Below are 17,130 nucleotides of genomic sequence, written 5' to 3'. Positions count from 1 at the left end.
CATTATTCTGAATCCCAGTTAAACAAGTTAACCACATTTATACTACTTTACATTTCAAGTTAATAGTTTAATTTACATGTATAAGGCTGTTGTCGGACTTATCTGCAGTGTAGAATTAGTTGCCAGGGTTTAAAGAAGACAGTTTCTCTCGAACTCAAAAGACCCAGCAACTATCTTTTTCTCTTGTTCCCATCCGTGCACAAGTTCAATCAAAACATCCATTTCTGACAAAGGTCTTAGTCAAATTGTATAATGCAAGTTTAACTTTCTAAAAACTCATTCAGTTGAGTTCAAAATCCAAAACTTGTCTGAGCTCTTTGAGATAAAAAGAAGAAGAAGGAATGGACATAAATAAATAGGGCTGTAATGGTTTACAGTGTATGCAAATTAAAATAGTAACGATACATCAGACAAAACTCTTCACATGTATAAATCAAAAACGTCATAACTCTTTTTGTTAATATGCTCTCATTGTCAGTAAATAATTCCACTGAAAGTTGATGATTTATAACATTAATGTGTCACCAAACCTCCTGGTGTTGTTATATATTTGTCCAACAGCATTCCTGTCTGTGGCTCTCAGCTCCAAGGTTCTCACTGAAGACTTAAAGCTTTAAAAACATTTTAAACTCATTGGGCCTCTGAAAATCCTTTGGAAACAGTCTGATGAGGACAAACATCACTCTCTGGCTGAACTGCTTACATCCGCAATAAATTAAACTATTTTGTTTTCAGGGCTCTCAGGAAGTCAAAAAGGTTGAGAACATCTGATTTTAGATCATTTTGGCAGCTTCAGCAGGAGGTCAGAGGTCACCCACTGACTCTGGTGCATGATGAGCAGGGAGGCCCACGATGAATCAGGAGGCACAGAGCTGAACAGGGACCCTGCATCATGACATTATTTGCTGTTTCAGAGCTGCTCACAGGTCCTGGATTTGACCCGGAATAACGTAACAGTCGGTGGGTCCGGATGAGTTAAAGGGAATCATGTCTAAAGAAATCTCTGCCTCGCACTCATACTGCAGGATGGCGGGCAGCAGTAAGTTACTGTGGTTGCGGGAATCAACTGAAATCATAGAAACTTTGTCAAAGTTCTGGTCCAGATCTCCCCCTGTGTGCGGCGGCGGTGGCGGCGGGATGAGTCTCTGCGCGCCGGGGCCCGTCATGGCGCAGGGCTCCTTCTGCATGGTGGTGTCGTGGTGATAAGACACCAGCTCGTTGCTGAAGTCCACCGCCTCCACTGCGGAGGTGGAGCAGTATTTGTTGCAGCCCAGGATGGTGGAGAAGGCCTTCCTGAAGTCCGCGTTGAAGGCGTAAATGACCGGGTTCAGGGACGAGTTGGCCCAGCCGAACCACACGAAGATGCTGAAGGTGGTGTCGCTGACGCACGGCGGCTCTCCAAGTTTGTCCAGGTCGCAGAAAGGCACCACGCAGTTCAGGACGAAAAACGGCAGCCAGCAGAACACAAACACTCCCATGATGATGGACAGAGTCTTTAAAACTTTCGTTTCTCTCTTAAAAGACGTTTTCAGCGAGCTTTCGTCGTGCGTTGACGCGCGGTGGCGCTGGTTTTGCGCGCGGTGCCCTGCCGCTCTCTCCAAAGACGAGATCCGTCTGATTTGGGTTTGCGCGATGCGGAAAATGCGCGTGTATGTCCCCACCATGATCACCACGGGGATGTAGAAGCTGATGAGGGACGAGGAGATGGCGTAAGTCCGGTTCAGGCTGGCGTTGCAGTCGTCCGGGTTGTCTGCTGTCAAGTTGTCCGCGTCCGCGCGGTGCCAGTTGAGCTGCACGGGGATGAAGGATATGAGGATGGAGAGAGTCCACGCGACACCGATCATCAGGAAGGCGAACCTGCGCGTCATTTTGCGCTCGTACTTGAAGGGGCTGGAGATGGCCCAGTAGCGGTCCATGCTGATGATGCACAGGTTGAGGATGGACGCGGTGGAGCACATGATGTCGAAGGCGACCCAGGTGTCGCAGAAGCGCCCGAAGAGCCAGATACCGGCTACCTCGGACACCGCCCTCCAGGGCATCACCAGCACGGCCACGAACAGGTCGGACACCGCCAGAGAGATGACGAAGGAGTTGGTGACTTTGGAGCGCAGGTGGCGGAATTTGATGACCGCGGCGCACACCAGAGTGTTGCCCAGCAGGGTGGAGACGATCAGGACGCACAGGACGCAGCCGGTCAGCGCGCGGAGACTTAGACCTCCACCGGGCCCGGGGCTGTCCGCTCCCGCCGTGACCACCTGGTGCTGGTCCAGGTGCCCCCGGTGCTCCTGGTTTTGGCTCTCATTATAAAATCTCTCCATGGGTATCCAGACTCACGCCCTCCGTCTCAACATGTCTCCATCACACTGTCGCGTCCATCTTCTCTCCACCATCACCTGCAGCGCGTCTCCGAACTCTCTGCTTGTGTTTCCAACGCGCAAACAAAAAGAAAGAAATTCTCCTGCAGCTCCAGAAACAAACCCAGCTGTGAAGAAGACGGTTTCTCTGCTGCTGTCTGCTCAGAGTGACTGAGGCTGCGGGTGGCGACTAAAGTATATTTACTCTCTGCAGTCTGTAATATTCACCTTCACTTAATAACATGTTGAGCAGTCCGATCTCTTTTTTCATTAATTAACACCAGGATCCTCAGAGAAGAGTAAAGAGTCAGAGCAAAGGGCTGCTACAGAGAAATAAAACAGAGGAAAACCTTTTTCTTTTAATAATGAATCAGTCTGTCTGCATTAACAATACAGAAATACTGATGAAATGAAAACACCCAAAGGAAATAAACAGCGAGGAAAAGGCTAAATATACTGACTTCTAAATGTTGCAGTTCAAAACGGAGCACAGCGACCTGAGGTGGGGACATTTCGGTTGTCAGGGGGAAAACAAGATCGAAAATCAACTTTTGGCATCTTAGAACTCAGGATTTTAAGACATTTAATTAATTAATACTCTTCATTGTCCTTAGAAAGCTTGAACGTCCAAAAACAAAAAAAATAGATACTGGAGATGCATTCTTCACAACATGAAGATCTGGGTCAAACTTCTTAAAAGTTTTGTTTTGGCTCTCTGAGTTTTCCATCAGGTCATAATGACGCAGTTATCATGCATCAGTAATCATTTGTTTTAATCAAACATTTTACTGCCAACATGTCGACATACTTTTGCAGAGAAATGTTAATGTTTCTGATGCGTGGATGTCTTAGTGGCTGTCAGCACATAAACAGCAGCTGGAGAGGAAACTGAATTCTGCCCTCTGGCGGACAAATACTCTCATCACACCAACAGCAAATCACAAAGTCTTATTATTATTGGGACAATTTTTATTTTTTGAATTCTGAGAGTTTGCCCAGATCTAAATGATACAAATTTTAAATATTTCATGTGCAAAAGAAGAAAAAAAGGCAATATGATCATTGCAAATATGACCAAATCTTTTTTCTGCACCGTGTTCCCACATGGGACAGCAGTTTATTTGTATAGCACATTTCAACAACAAGGCAGTTCAAAGTGCTTTAAAACATAAAAGCATTACATGGAAATTGAAAACATGCATTTTTTAAGAGAGTGAAATAGGAAATAAAAACAGAGTAAGACAGGACAGCAAACGTTACAGTGCAGTGTACGACATTGATCTACAACCTTACATGTGATTTAATTAAAGGCAGCGGTAAAAAGAAAAGTCTTCAGTCTTGATTTAAAAGAACTGAGAGTTTCAGCAGACTTTGGGAGTTTTCTGGGAGTTTGTTCCAGATATATGGAGCGTAATAACTGAACGCTGCTTCTCCAGGTTTAGTTTTGACTCTGGGGACAGAAAGCAGACCTGATCTCAGACCAGCTGAGAGGTCCGGATGGTTCATCAGGAAGCAGAAGATCAGAAATGTATTTTAAAGCATTCAGTGCTTTTTTCAGGATTTTAAAACCAGTGTAAAGACCTCAGAACTGGACTGATGTGATCCACGTTGTTGGACTCGAGCAGCAGCTGATGGGACAAATAACATTTTAGCTGTACAGAGATGTAGCAGCTGGAAGGAAACTGCTGTTAAAGTGCTTCCTGTTGTCTCAGCTGGTGTCTGGAGCCTCTGCCCCTAAACAAAGAGATTCTCAGAGAGCGGCCCACAGTTTGTTTCTGTCCATGGGGGGGAGCTGTGTTCCCGTGCCAGACCTCTGGAGGGCCTTCTTCTCCCTTTGTAGTGACACCTTTGCAGAGGACGCTCCACACAAGACCTCTATAGATACTCACAGTGTTGTATGTTGGCATTGGGCACCTTGTTTTAAGGTGGGGTTGGTTTGTAAAACCTGAAGGGAGAAGGTAGATAGAGAGATAGTCTTTATTGTCCATACAGGACATTTGTCTTCACAGTCTGTATCTGAATCAGGTTTAACCTAAATAGAGATATAAATATATAAAAAGTAAGGAGATCAAAAAATGTACCAGTATACAAAAATTACAATAATACTACAATACTATACGGACAAGTATAGAGTGAGCTCTACAGTACGGGCAGGTGACGGGGCGACGCAAAGTGCTGGCTGATGGCAGAGAGTCTCTGTTGGAAAGACAAACAGAAGGGATCCTGCCTGGAGAAACTAATAACCATGAACAATGTAGAGCCGAGCGACTCGCAGCCCCAGACAGGATTACAGAACCAGACGCACGACCTCCACACTGTAAATGATCAAGTGTTTACAAAGTTTTGAAACTGTAAATCACCAGAAGCTCATGAACAGTTCAGTGGTGGCTCGGAAATTCAGCCGCCGGCTACCTGCCAGATCACAGAAGATTATTGAACCAAATGTAAAAGATTCTGCTGTGTTATTTTATTGATTCATATTGAGTGGGTCCCATTATTAATAACCTTGGGCTTTGTTTTCTACTTTCAGTGGGCAGATATAATTAGTATTTTGGTTATGATTAGATTAGAAAACTTTAATCATCTGCCACCAGATCACATACAACAACAACAACAGAAACAGAAAAGTCACCCAGTGCGTGCACACAGGACAGGAAGCAAAAACAATACACCCTTTAAAAGCTTTCTGAAGCCTGATCAGAGCTGACGGGAAATATTCAATAAAAAATCTGATTGCTGTTGGGATAAAAGACCGTCTGAGCCGTCGGCCTCTGGAGGAACTAAGTGTCTTAAAGACACTGCGGTGTGGACGGGCTGCAGGATCCTTGACATACTTTGGTTTGGCACTCCAGGGGGTCAGTGGCTACTCAACTATGGCGAGTGGAAATGAATGGAGACATAATTTAACAGGTTAGTCCTACAGTAGAGAGGGAAGGTTAGTGGCATTTGAAATGCCGCAACCTTGGTGACCTTTTTCAGAATCAAAACACGGCCTCCAGCTCGCCCACGGAAAGGCTGCGGGATCATAAATAGCCTAAATAATAAATAAAATATGACTCAGTGGATGACTTGTTTTCTGCTTTCTGTGTTGGTGATGTGCAGCAGTGGAAGAAGTGTTCAAATCCTTTACTTCTGTAAAAATAGAAAATTCTTCGTTTACAATTTCTGATTTCAAAATGGTACAAGTACAGAAGCACTATCAGGGTAAAAAGTACTGAGTATGCAGAATGGCACCTTTAATGTGTACATTAAAAACATGGAGCCAGTTTCAGATACTTTGTGTACCGCTGGTATGTTAGTAGTGCAGTACGCATTTACACATATCCTGTTGTGGGGAAAGTAACTATACATGTCAGATAAATGTAGTGGAGTATAAAGTAGCATTAAATGTATATTCTCTAGAAAAATAAAGTACTTCCAGCACCGGTGATGTGCAGACCCAGAACCCTGAAGCTGCCAGAGAGGCTGCAGAAATCCAGGATTAGCTCTTTGGTATTATCATATATTGGTATTGTCAGGAAAAGTTCTGTACTTGTAAGTACAACCCTGATGTACATGTACTTTACTTGAGTGTTTTTTTTCATGCTACTTTCTACTTCTACTCTGCCACATCTCAGAGGGGGAAAATGTCCTTTTTACTTCACTACATGTATCTGACAGCTTCAGTTACTTTACAGATTAGTTTATAAAATAATTTAACATGAAGATTTGCTGCTTTTCCTCTGAACGACTGTAATAATGTGATGTTTGTTGGTAACTTTGGGTTCAGGCTAACTGTGACGGCAGAATCTTTACAAACCAAACATTCGATCGATTTAATGGAGGAAATAATCAGCAGATTGATCCAGAATGAAAAGAATCATCAGCTGAAGGAAACTTTCACAGCAACGCATGAGGAGGAATAATAATCTGATGATGGAACAGGTGACATTTTAGAGTACTTTTATTACTTTAAATACATTTTCCTGATTATGCTTCAGTGCAGCACTTGTACTTGCATTTTTTTTAGATGTAGATTAGATTTTTTTTTTCTCTATTATTTTACACACACAAACACACACTTCTACTATTTTATTTATTTATTTATTTTAATTATCAATATTTTATTTTTACTTTTTAAGACACATGCTTACTGGGTTTTTCTTTATATTTATTTATTTTTATTTTTTACACACACAAACACACACTTCTACTATTTATTTACTTTATTTAATTACCTACATTTATTTGTAGCTTTGGTAATATTGGGGTATAAAGGGGTAGGAGTACATAAGTTTTACTTCTTCCTACCTTTTTTGCACATGTAAATAGAGGTTTTTAAGTACTGGAAAGTGTGGAGTTTTACTTTGTTGTTCATCTGTTTTTTACCACTGTTTTTTGTTTCGTTGATTTTTTTTAATTTTATTTTATTTACATGTTCAAAATAAAGATATCAATCAATATTGTTGTTTTACAGTCATGCCAATAAAGCTGAATTTTATTTTCTATCTGTTCTGAAATCTTGTTTATTCCACGTGAAGTATTCATGTGGAGGAAACGTGTGTTTTTATAGAAAATATACGCTTCCGGTGAGGAAAGAGTTAACCTCTGTTTACAGCGTCGCGATGACGTCGGTGTCAGCTGTGCCTCACGCAAGCGCTGTCCGCGTGCGCGCACGTGTGTGTGTGTGTGTGGATGATTCAGCAGCTCGTGCGGCAGCAGCAGCAGCTCGAGCTCTCTGCGCGCGACAGAAACGGATCTCAGGCTGAAAAACAAAACGCTTTTATTTTGATATTTATCGTAAGAGTCAGTGAGCCCGTGCAGGTGAGACATATCCACAGGAGACCCCGTCGTGTTGTGCAGGTTGTGCAGGCCGGAAACGCCGCAGCAGGACCGCCGCTTTGTCCTCGTCTCGGCTCCCGGTGGAGCTGAGCAGCGTTTGTCTTCTCCTTGACCCTCTGCGGCTGGATTTAACTCCAACTCCTCCTGAGCCGCTTCCATTCAGACATTTCTGCTCCGACATTTCCGCATTTCCACGCCTGATGCTGCGTCTCTCCGGCAGGTGAGTTTCAGCCTCCCCGCGTGAGGTTACACTGACGCATGCACACATTTCATCCTGCACTCACAGACCGTGACGGATCCAGCAGCTGGCTGCATGTGCATGAACACCGAGGGTTGATTTAAAGAGATGGATCAGCTTTATTTTATTCTGTGGTACCTTCTAAATCTATAATGTAACATCACCTGCCATCTAGATATAAGAGGTAATCCTGTTTTATACAGCAGAATATCAGCAGGGACGCTGTGCCAGTACAGTATGAAGCAGGTACAAACGCACTGCTATCAAATATTCAAAACAAAAGAGCAAGTATTATATGAAAGACAATAATTAAGGGTTGTGCTTTAAGTGAGAAGAAATGTTCACAAATAATATTAGAGCTGAAAAAAACAGCAGGTCTGTGGACAGTAGATTAATAAACAGTTGATTTAATACAAAAAAAATGAGTTAGTTGTAGTTTAATCACGACCCAAAGCGGACGTCTTCAAATGTCTCGTTTGGTCCGGACAAAAATCCAAAACCCTCAGATTTTAAATGTTCAACAGAGAAAAGCAACGAATCGTCAGTTTTGAGAAGCTGAATTCAACAGTTGAAAATCGGGTCGATCAGTTTAACGTTTTATCTAGCTGTCTGTTGAGGTCAGAGACTTGTGCTGTCCATCTGCAGCATCCTCAGTTTGACTCGTTTCGTCCTCTGCTGTCAGATCAAACCTCTGCGCTCCTCCCTCCGGTTGATCACCGGTGGTTGAATTTAAGGCCTCTCGTTGTTCATCCTGGTAAATGTTGTGCTGAGCGACGGCAGGACTGAGAGTTTTCCGGGGTTTCTGCTGAAGCAGCTGTGGTGTGTTAAAGTGTCTCCGGCCTGAGAGGAATGTTCCCAATGCTGATGACTGTCTCAGTGTGTCGACACGCCACATTTCTCACACCTTTAACCCGCATTACTTCCATTGTTTACTTCCATTGGAGCCTGAAACTTTGTCCACTGGGATTTTAAATTGACTCGCTGTCATGACGGCCAGATGATAAAATCTCACTAAAGTTACTTAGAATTAGAATCCAACGCAGGCTGAAGTCAAGGGCAACTGGACTTGGTTGAAGATACTAGAAGATGTTTCGTCCCTCATCCAAGAACTTCTTCAGTTCTGGACCAAGTCCCGCTGCCCTTCACCTCAACCTGTGTTGGATAACTATGACCTGGATGACTGAGAACCTGCACAGACACCTTAAAATTACAAGTTTACTGCGACCTATGGCTCAATGATTTGGGGAAAAAATCTACAAAACTGGTTTGTTCGGCTGGCGCCCCAAGTTTTCCTCCAGTTTCGTTTGTTGTTGTAAAACGTACACGCCCTGTGCCCGCTCTGATTGGTGAGTAGGACCGTAACAGGAGGCGCTTGGAGCTTTTGATTGGTTAGCAGGTCTGTCACACAAGGACGACAGCGGAATGAACCTGTTACTGCAGGACTGGTTAAAACGGGTCAGATGTTTTATTAACCTACAGGCTAATCGCGTTCTTTCAAATCACAATTTCGATGTGAAAACGATGAATCGTTCAGCCCCGCTGCGATATTTTGGATTGAAATGTGTCGCCTACCTGACACAGAAACGCTGCCTTCCCATTGGCTGCAAGGGCAGCAGCTGGATTTGCGGTGCGTTCAAGGACAAAGAAATCATATTGGTTTAATGAGCACGCTTTAGAAACAACAGTAGTACAACAGCTATTTCCCTCTTTAAATAACATTCAATAGATTCAACAGACTTTTACTCCCGGACGTTCCTGCTTCCACCTGCAGCGTCTTCACTGACAGCAGTAGAACAGAAGCTGCAGCTGATCTGGCGTCAGTCCGGAGGGAACCTGCTGACCAGGGTCTGGAGTTGGCAGCGGCGGGTAAAACCGTTGGGCCATCCAGGGAAAAGGCACAATAGAAAGAGGCCCAGTCCGTCCTGAGTGACAGCTGGTCAGCGGGCCAACGGTACTAAGATTGTCTGTTAGATCAACGAGGCGACACTTGAGGTTTATTTTCGTTGGCCACCTTTTGTATTTAAACTCAAACTGAGGGTTTGTTTGAGGAAGAGGAGGTTTTGTGGAGATCTGAACTGAGGACTCATTCATTGGTGGATGAACTGTAGGTTTGTATTGAGCTTGACTGTGATGGTCTTGTGCATGCGTACATGCACAAAATGTTTTTGATCTTGAACATTGAATGATGCCTAAATTTCAGAAGTGGAAGATAATTTCTGACTGGCAGGCAGTGAGCGCTGTAAACTTCAGACGCCGCTGCTGATACTGACTGATCTGCACTGGTGTCCGTTACAGTCTGGCCCGGGTCCAGTCGGCCTCTCCATCTGTCCCTCTCTGGTGTTTCCACTCTGCTGGACTTTATTACTTTCTTTCTCCTCTGACTGATGATTTACAATCGAATCCCCGCTGAGATGAAGAATCTGTTCAACAGAACAGAGAATTTAGGAAACACTTAAACATCACAGATATTTGTTTTATTAATCTTTTCTCTTCTGGTCTTCTCTGCATCTTCTTCATTACCACACTGAAAGGAAGTGGATCCAGACTGTGATGGTGACAGTCGATGAGTTTGGGTCCAGCTGATGATAAATGTATTTTTCCTGACTGTTCTCAAAGAGCAAAAACGCCCCATTTGGTGAATAATTTATACCAACTCTGCAGTCTTCTGTTGCTCCCAGCTCTTTTCCACCAAACAACAACAAACCTGTTTACTCCCAGCGGGGATGAGAAGGAGCACAGCTGATCTCCTGCTAACTTTACCTTCTGTTGTGGAGAAGTTTTGACCTGATGTTCGGTACTAACGGAAAGAGCCAAACTGATTTTTGCCGCGATCCAGTTACAAAAAGTATCGCTACTCGATAACCTTCCCAAATTATTACTGACCCCGTGTATCCAGGAACACTTACATTGGAGTAAATTACTTCCATCAGACAGACTTCTAGGTTAGTCATGGAAAATGAGAGCCATGCGAGTTTTCCTTTTTGTCTCAACCAGCAAAAAAGTTGAGGTGTTTGAGTTTATTTGACCTGCTTGACGTCGCACATCCTGCGATGTGACTATTGCGATGGCGAAACGATATATTGTGCAGCCCTAGCAGAAACTATTAATTATATTCATCATCCGTTGTCAATAAACAGTATCTAGAAAACAGAAACTCCAGAAGTTTAAACCAAGATGACCTGTTTATTTTTAAATCTCCAACAGCACTGATTCCCTGATAAACATAGACGTGACATTAGATTTTAAGTGATGCAGTGCTGCTGAGGCCAGACTGTGCTCAGGCTTCATTAGTCTCTGAGAAGCTTTTAACGACCAGTTTAAAGCAGAATCATCATTCAGCTTCCTGCATGATTGGAGGCTCGCTCTCTCTCTCTGCTGCCAACTCTTTGCTTTAATGATGTGAACTTACTGACTTTTCCTTTTCTCCGTCCCTAAATCGCTCTCTGTGTTGCTGATTCACTCTTTTTCTCCAACTCCCCCTCTTTCGGTTTACTGATGCTCTCTCTCTCGACCTTTCTCTCTTACGACTCGTTCTTTGCTCTCTGTTACACCGACGTGTAACAGAGAGCCACCAGTTGGCTTCGTTTGGCTGTAAATGTGAATGTCATTTATTTATTGTTGTTCAAAATCCAAAAGGGATGCCATCAGTTATGGAAGCAAATATCAGTGAGGTTTTTATATTTATATACTCTGCCGCGTTTCTTTCCTGAACTCTGAAACTGAACTCTGCCGCGTTTCTTTCCTGAACTCTGAAACTGAACTCTGCCGCGTTTCTTTCCTGAACTCTGAAACTGAACTCTGCCGCGTTTCTTTCCTGAACTCTGAAACTGAACTCTGCCGCGTTTCTTTACAGAACTCTGCCGCGTTTCCTTCCGGAACTCTGAAACTGAACTCTGCCGCGTTTCTTTCCGGAACTCTGCCGCGTTTCTTTCCGGAACTCTGAAACTGAACTCTGCCGCGTTTCTTTACAGAACTCTGAAACTGAACTCTGCCGCGTTTCTTTCCGGAACTCTGAAACTGAACTCTGCCGCGTTTCTTTCCGGAACTCTGCCGCGTTTCTTTCCGGAACTCTGCCGCGTTTCTTTCCGGAACTCTGCCGCGTTTCTTTCCGGAACTCTGCCGCGTTTCTTTCCGGAACTCTGCCGCCTTTCTTTCCGGAACTCTGAAACTGAACTCTGCCGCGTTTCTTTCCGGAACTCTGAAACTGAACTCTGCCGCGTTTCTTTCCTGAACTCTGAAACTGAACTCTGCCGCGTTTCTTTCCTGAACTCTGAAACTGAACTCTGCCGCGTTTCTTTCCGGAACTCTGAAACTGAACTCTGCCGCGTTTCTTTCCGGAACTCTGAAACTGAACTCTGCCGCGTTTCTTTCCGGAACTCTGCCGCATTTCTTTCCGGAACTCTGCCGCGTTTCTTTCCGGAACTCTGCCGCGTTTCTTTCCGGAACTCTGCCGCCTTTCTTTACGGAACTCTGCCGCCTTTCTTTACAGAACTCTGCCGCCTTTCTTTCCTGAACTCTGAAACTGAACTCTGCCGCCTTTCTTTACAGAACTCTGCCGCCTTTCTTTCCGGAACTCTGAAACTGAACTCTGCCGCCTTTCTTTCCGGAACTCTGAAACTGAACTCTGCCGCGTTTCTTTCCGGAACTCTGCCGCGTTTCTTTCCGGAACTCTGCCGCGTTTCTTTCCGGAACTCTGAAACTGAACTCTGCCGCGTTTCTTTACAGAACTCTGAAACTGAACTCTGCCGCGTTTCTTTACAGAACTCTGAAACTGAACTCTGCCGCGTTTCTTTACAGAACTCTGAAACTGAACTCTGCCGCGTTTCTTTACAGAACTCTGAAACTGAACTCTGCCGCGTTTCTTTACAGAACTCTGAAACTGAACTCTGCCGCGTTTCTTTCCGGAACTCTGCCGCGTTTCTTTACAGAACTCTGCCGCCTTTCTTTCCTGAACTCTGAAACTGAACTCTGCCGCCTTTCTTTACAGAACTCTGCCGCCTTTCTTTCCTGAACTCTGAAACTGAACTCTGCCGCCTTTCTTTACAGAACTCTGCCGCCTTTCTTTCCTGAACTCTGAAACTGAACTCTGCCGCCTTTCTTTACAGAACTCTGCCGCCTTTCTTTCCTGAACTCTGAAACTGAACTCTGCCGCCTTTCTTTACAGAACTCTGCCGCCTTTCTTTCCTGAACTCTGAAACTGAACTCTGCCGCCTTTCTTTACAGAACTCTGCCGCCTTTCTTTCCTGAACTCTGAAACTGAACTCTGCCGCGTTTCTTTCCTGAACTCTGAAACTGAACTCTGCCGCGTTTCTTTACAGAACTCTGCCGCGTTTCCTTCCGGAACTCTGAAACTGAACTCTGCCGCGTTTCTTTCCGGAACTCTGCCGCGTTTCTTTCCGGAACTCTGAAACTGAACTCTGCCGCGTTTCTTTCCGGAACTCTGCCGCGTTTCTTTCCGGAACTCTGCCGCGTTTCTTTCCGGAACTCTGCCGCGTTTCTTTCCGGAACTCTGCCGCCTTTCTTTCCGGAACTCTGCCGCCTTTCTTTCCGGAACTCTGAAACTGAACTCTGCCGCGTTTCTTTCCGGAACTCTGAAACTGAACTCTGCCGCGTTTCTTTCCTGAACTCTGAAACTGAACTCTGCCGCGTTTCTTTCCTGAACTCTGAAACTGAACTCTGCCGCGTTTCTTTCCTGAACTCTGAAACTGAACTCTGCCGCGTTTCTTTCCTGAACTCTGAAACTGAACTCTGCCGCGTTTCTTTCCGGAACTCTGAAACTGAACTCTGCCGCGTTTCTTTCCGGAACTCTGAAACTGAACTCTGCCGCGTTTCTTTCCGGAACTCTGCCGCGTTTCTTTCCGGAACTCTGCCGCGTTTCTTTCCGGAACTCTGCCGCGTTTCTTTCCGGAACTCTGCCGCCTTTCTTTACGGAACTCTGCCGCCTTTCTTTACAGAACTCTGCCGCCTTTCTTTCCTGAACTCTGAAACTGAACTCTGCCGCCTTTCTTTACAGAACTCTGCCGCCTTTCTTTCCGGAACTCTGAAACTGAACTCTGCCGCCTTTCTTTCCGGAACTCTGAAACTGAACTCTGCCGCGTTTCTTTCCGGAACTCTGCCGCGTTTCTTTCCGGAACTCTGCCGCGTTTCTTTCCGGAACTCTGAAACTGAACTCTGCCGCGTTTCTTTACAGAACTCTGAAACTGAACTCTGCCGCGTTTCTTTACAGAACTCTGAAACTGAACTCTGCCGCGTTTCTTTACAGAACTCTGAAACTGAACTCTGCCGCGTTTCTTTACAGAACTCTGAAACTGAACTCTGCCGCGTTTCTTTCCGGAACTCTGCCGCGTTTCTTTACAGAACTCTGCCGCCTTTCTTTCCTGAACTCTGAAACTGAACTCTGCCGCCTTTCTTTACAGAACTCTGCCGCCTTTCTTTCCTGAACTCTGAAACTGAACTCTGCCGCCTTTCTTTACAGAACTCTGCCGCCTTTCTTTCCTGAACTCTGAAACTGAACTCTGCCGCCTTTCTTTACAGAACTCTGCCGCCTTTCTTTCCTGAACTCTGAAACTGAACTCTGCCGCCTTTCTTTACAGAACTCTGCCGCCTTTCTTTCCTGAACTCTGAAACTGAACTCTGCCGCCTTTCTTTACAGAACTCTGCCGCCTTTCTTTCCTGAACTCTGAAACTGAACTCTGCCGCCTTTCTTTACAGAACTCTGCCGCCTTTCTTTCCTGAACTCTGAAACTGAACTCTGCCGCCTTTCTTTACAGAACTCTGCCGCCTTTCTTTCCTGAACTCTGAAACTGAACTCTGCCGCCTTTCTTTACAGAACTCTGCCGCCTTTCTTTCCTGAACTCTGAAACTGAACTCTGCCGCCTTTCTTTACAGAACTCTGCCGCCTTTCTTTCCTGAACTCTGAAACTGAACTCTGCCGCCTTTCTTTACAGAACTCTGCCGCCTTTCTTTCCTGAACTCTGAAACTGAACTCTGCCGCCTTTCTTTACAGAACTCTGCCGCCTTTCTTTCCGGAACTCTGAAACTGAACTCTGCCGCGTTTCTTTCCGGAACTCTGCCGCCTTTCTTTCCGGAACTCTGCCGCGTTTCTTTCCGGAACTCTGAAACTGAACTCTGCCGCGTTTCTTTCCGGAACTCTGCCGCGTTTCTTTCCGGAACTCTGCCGCGTTTCTTTCCGGAACTCTGCCGCGTTTCTTTCCGGAACTCTGAAACTGAACTCTGCCGCGTTTCTTTACAGAACTCTGAAACTGAACTCTGCCGCGTTTCTTTCCGGAACTCTGAAACTGAACTCTGCCGCGTTTCTTTACAGAACTCTGAAACTGAACTCTGCCGCGTTTCTTTCCGGAACTCTGAAACTGAACTCTGCCGCGTTTCTTTCCAGAACTCTGAAACTGAACTCTGCCGCGTTTCTTTACAGAACTCTGAAACTGAACTCTGCCGCGTTTCTTTACAGAACTCTGAAACTGAACTCTGCCGCGTTTCTTTACAGAACTCTGAAACTGAACTCTGCCGCGTTTCTTTACGGAACTCTGAAACTGAACTCTGCCGCGTTTCTTTACGGAACTCTGAAACTGAACTCTGCCGCGTTTCTTTACAGAACTCTGAAACTGAACTCTGCGCGTTTCTTTACAGAACTCTGAAACTGAACTCTGCCGCGTTTCTTTACGGAACTCTGCCGCGTTTGCTGCTACCTGAATTTTGTGTTTTCCTTTACATAAATAAAACCATTTCCACAATCAGTTGGTGCAGATAACCAGAATGCAGGCAATTAACTGTGTAATGCTCAAAATGTTCATGGATTTCAGCATTGAAAGCCAGGCCGCTAGCTTGGCCGCTAGCTTGGCTGTAACTGGATGATTGAACCTCAGTTCTTTCTCGGTGCTGACTGAAATGGGTCCTTGGCAGAGGTTTGAAAACTGTCAAGTTGTCGTCCATATTTCCCAGCCCTAGTTGTGTCAGTGCTTATGGTGGGTCTCTTAATGACTCCCTCTTCTGTTTTGTCTTCCTTCTTCTTTAATGTCTTCTCATTCACTCTCTTCATCTCATTGCTCTCATTCACTCCTCTCCACTCGTTCGTTTCCTCTTTTCTTCCTCATAGATAATTGATGCTCTCTCTCTCTTTTTTTCTTTCTTTCTCTCTCCCTCTCTGCTGATGGGTTTTGGTGGCAGGAAATGTTTGATAAATCTTTCGATCTCTCTGGGTGGTGACTGTCTGCAGTGTTTCCTCACTCAGATCAAATCTTCTGAGCTGCTGCTGACGAACAACCCCAGTATTTTCTACTGGACTAATTAAAACTATTTTCTACAGTAATTTGTGACAATTTTCATATATTTTTCATTCTAAATTCAACTTTATCATCTCACGAAGAGAATTCCTCATCATGGGCAAAACAATACACAATACCAGTAAAAGAGATTATGCAAAGTAAAACAACTCCTTAAAAGAAAACGTACCAAAGAAGCTGTTCTGTGTTGTCGTGTCATTTCTATATTTTTTGCTTTTGTTCAGCCCTATTAAACGTCTGCAGCGCGGCAGTCAGGAAGGGTTGGTTTTGATCTTGTGTTGCATTATTCTTCCCATGGGGCTCAACTCTTTCTAACTCTTTGTGTAGGTGACAAGTTTGTTCACTCAGGATCTCATGTACCTTAATTAAAATGTGCCACTGATGTGTGTTAAACCTTATTCCGTGCTGTCTTTGTATTGCACTGTAATTTATTGAAATCCTTTACAGACCTAATAAAACCAAACTCTAATACTGACTTGTATAAAAGCGGAAGGACATAATGATTTATTCTAAACTTAATTAACATTTTTTGGGGCCTTACACAGTAAATTTAGTCCTACGGTGGATTTTAGATAGTAAATTAAGAATAATAAAGCTTAAAATAAAGAAAGCAGCAATGCTCACATCTCAGAAGGTGGCACCAGCGCAAGTTTCTGTGATTCATTTTCCATCTAAACTAATTAATCGACGTATTGTTTCAGCAATAATCACTTTTGCTTAACTAAATAATAAAGTGTGTTTAACTCGGAGAGCCAATAGAGCACTTTGCCAGAATAAAATACAGAATGAAATAAACAAAATGATGTTTTAAGTGAGGAAGTATCTGATCAGAAGAAGAATCACTGAATAAGACAATATAATTTGATCCAACATTCACTCCTAACTTTTAGGATTTGACAGATATTATAATATATAAAAAGCACTGAGGTTCAGATCCCTGCACTGCAGCAGTGTGGCCCTGAAGGGGAGTTTAATTTTTCCTTTTCAGGATATGGGTCATATTAGCAGCTTCTGCAGATTTAACCAGCCTTCATGTGAAGTTCGGTTAATAAAAATACCTGCTGGCCCTTACACATGGTGCTGATTAGCTGCTGGATTCCCAGAAGTAGGTTTCCCGGCCTGTTCGGATGAAGGCCGGTGGATTAGCAGGAGGGCGTTTGCCCGAGTAGCGGAGAGACAGAGCTGCTTTGTGGCAGATTAATGGTGGTGGAGGCAGTGGGGGGGTATATTGCAGAGACTGGAGATCCACAGCTCCCACCAGCACAACAGGGATGTTGTCCATGCCAAGTTGCTGTGAAACCAGTGGGGCCGAGTGGGGGGCAGGGTACCGGCTCTAAAGAGCTCAAAAAGGCTCCCAGGCAACACGCGCCGCCTTCAGCTGTAACTCCTGAGCTCATGTGATCGAGAGGAGACATTC

The 17,130-nt window shown here is 44.5% G+C and overlaps 2 protein-coding genes across 3 annotated transcripts in view; one reads left to right on the top strand and one right to left on the bottom strand.

The window, feature by feature from the left end:
- Window positions 1-920: 920 nt before the first annotated feature.
- LOC119916353 (D(5)-like dopamine receptor) lies at window positions 921-2,318 on the bottom strand. The gene has a single exon (XM_038736339.1). It carries the CDS (start codon window positions 2,316-2,318, stop codon window positions 921-923), a length of 1,398 nt encoding a protein of 465 aa, XP_038592267.1.
- A 4,696-nt stretch (window positions 2,319-7,014) lies between these two features.
- Window positions 7,015-17,130, top strand: part of LOC119915808 (serine-rich coiled-coil domain-containing protein 2-like) — a 64,219-nt gene continuing 54,103 nt past the window's right edge. Inside the window, exon 1 of one of the 2 annotated variants that reach the window (XM_038735556.1) lies at window positions 7,015-7,395. The gene's annotated coding sequence lies outside the window, so the exon portion shown is untranslated. The remainder of the gene's footprint in view (window positions 7,396-17,130) is intronic. The other variant, XM_038735555.1, reaches the window with a different exon arrangement.

Source organism: Micropterus salmoides, unplaced genomic scaffold, assembly GCF_014851395.1.
Source record: "Micropterus salmoides isolate LMB-PRFRI ecotype aquatic unplaced genomic scaffold, ASM1485139v1 Ms_hic_scaffold_21, whole genome shotgun sequence".
NCBI classification, from domain to species: Eukaryota; Metazoa; Chordata; class Actinopteri; order Centrarchiformes; family Centrarchidae; genus Micropterus; species Micropterus salmoides.
The sequence above is the reverse complement of the archived record's forward strand: the minus strand, read 5'-3'. Positions and strand labels throughout refer to the sequence as shown.

Bases quoted from the DNA above. Each gene is read 5' to 3' on its own strand.
- LOC119916353 (XM_038736339.1), bottom strand. From the start codon at position 2,318: ATGGAGAGATTTTATAATGAGAGCCAAAACCAGGAGCACCGGGGGCAC.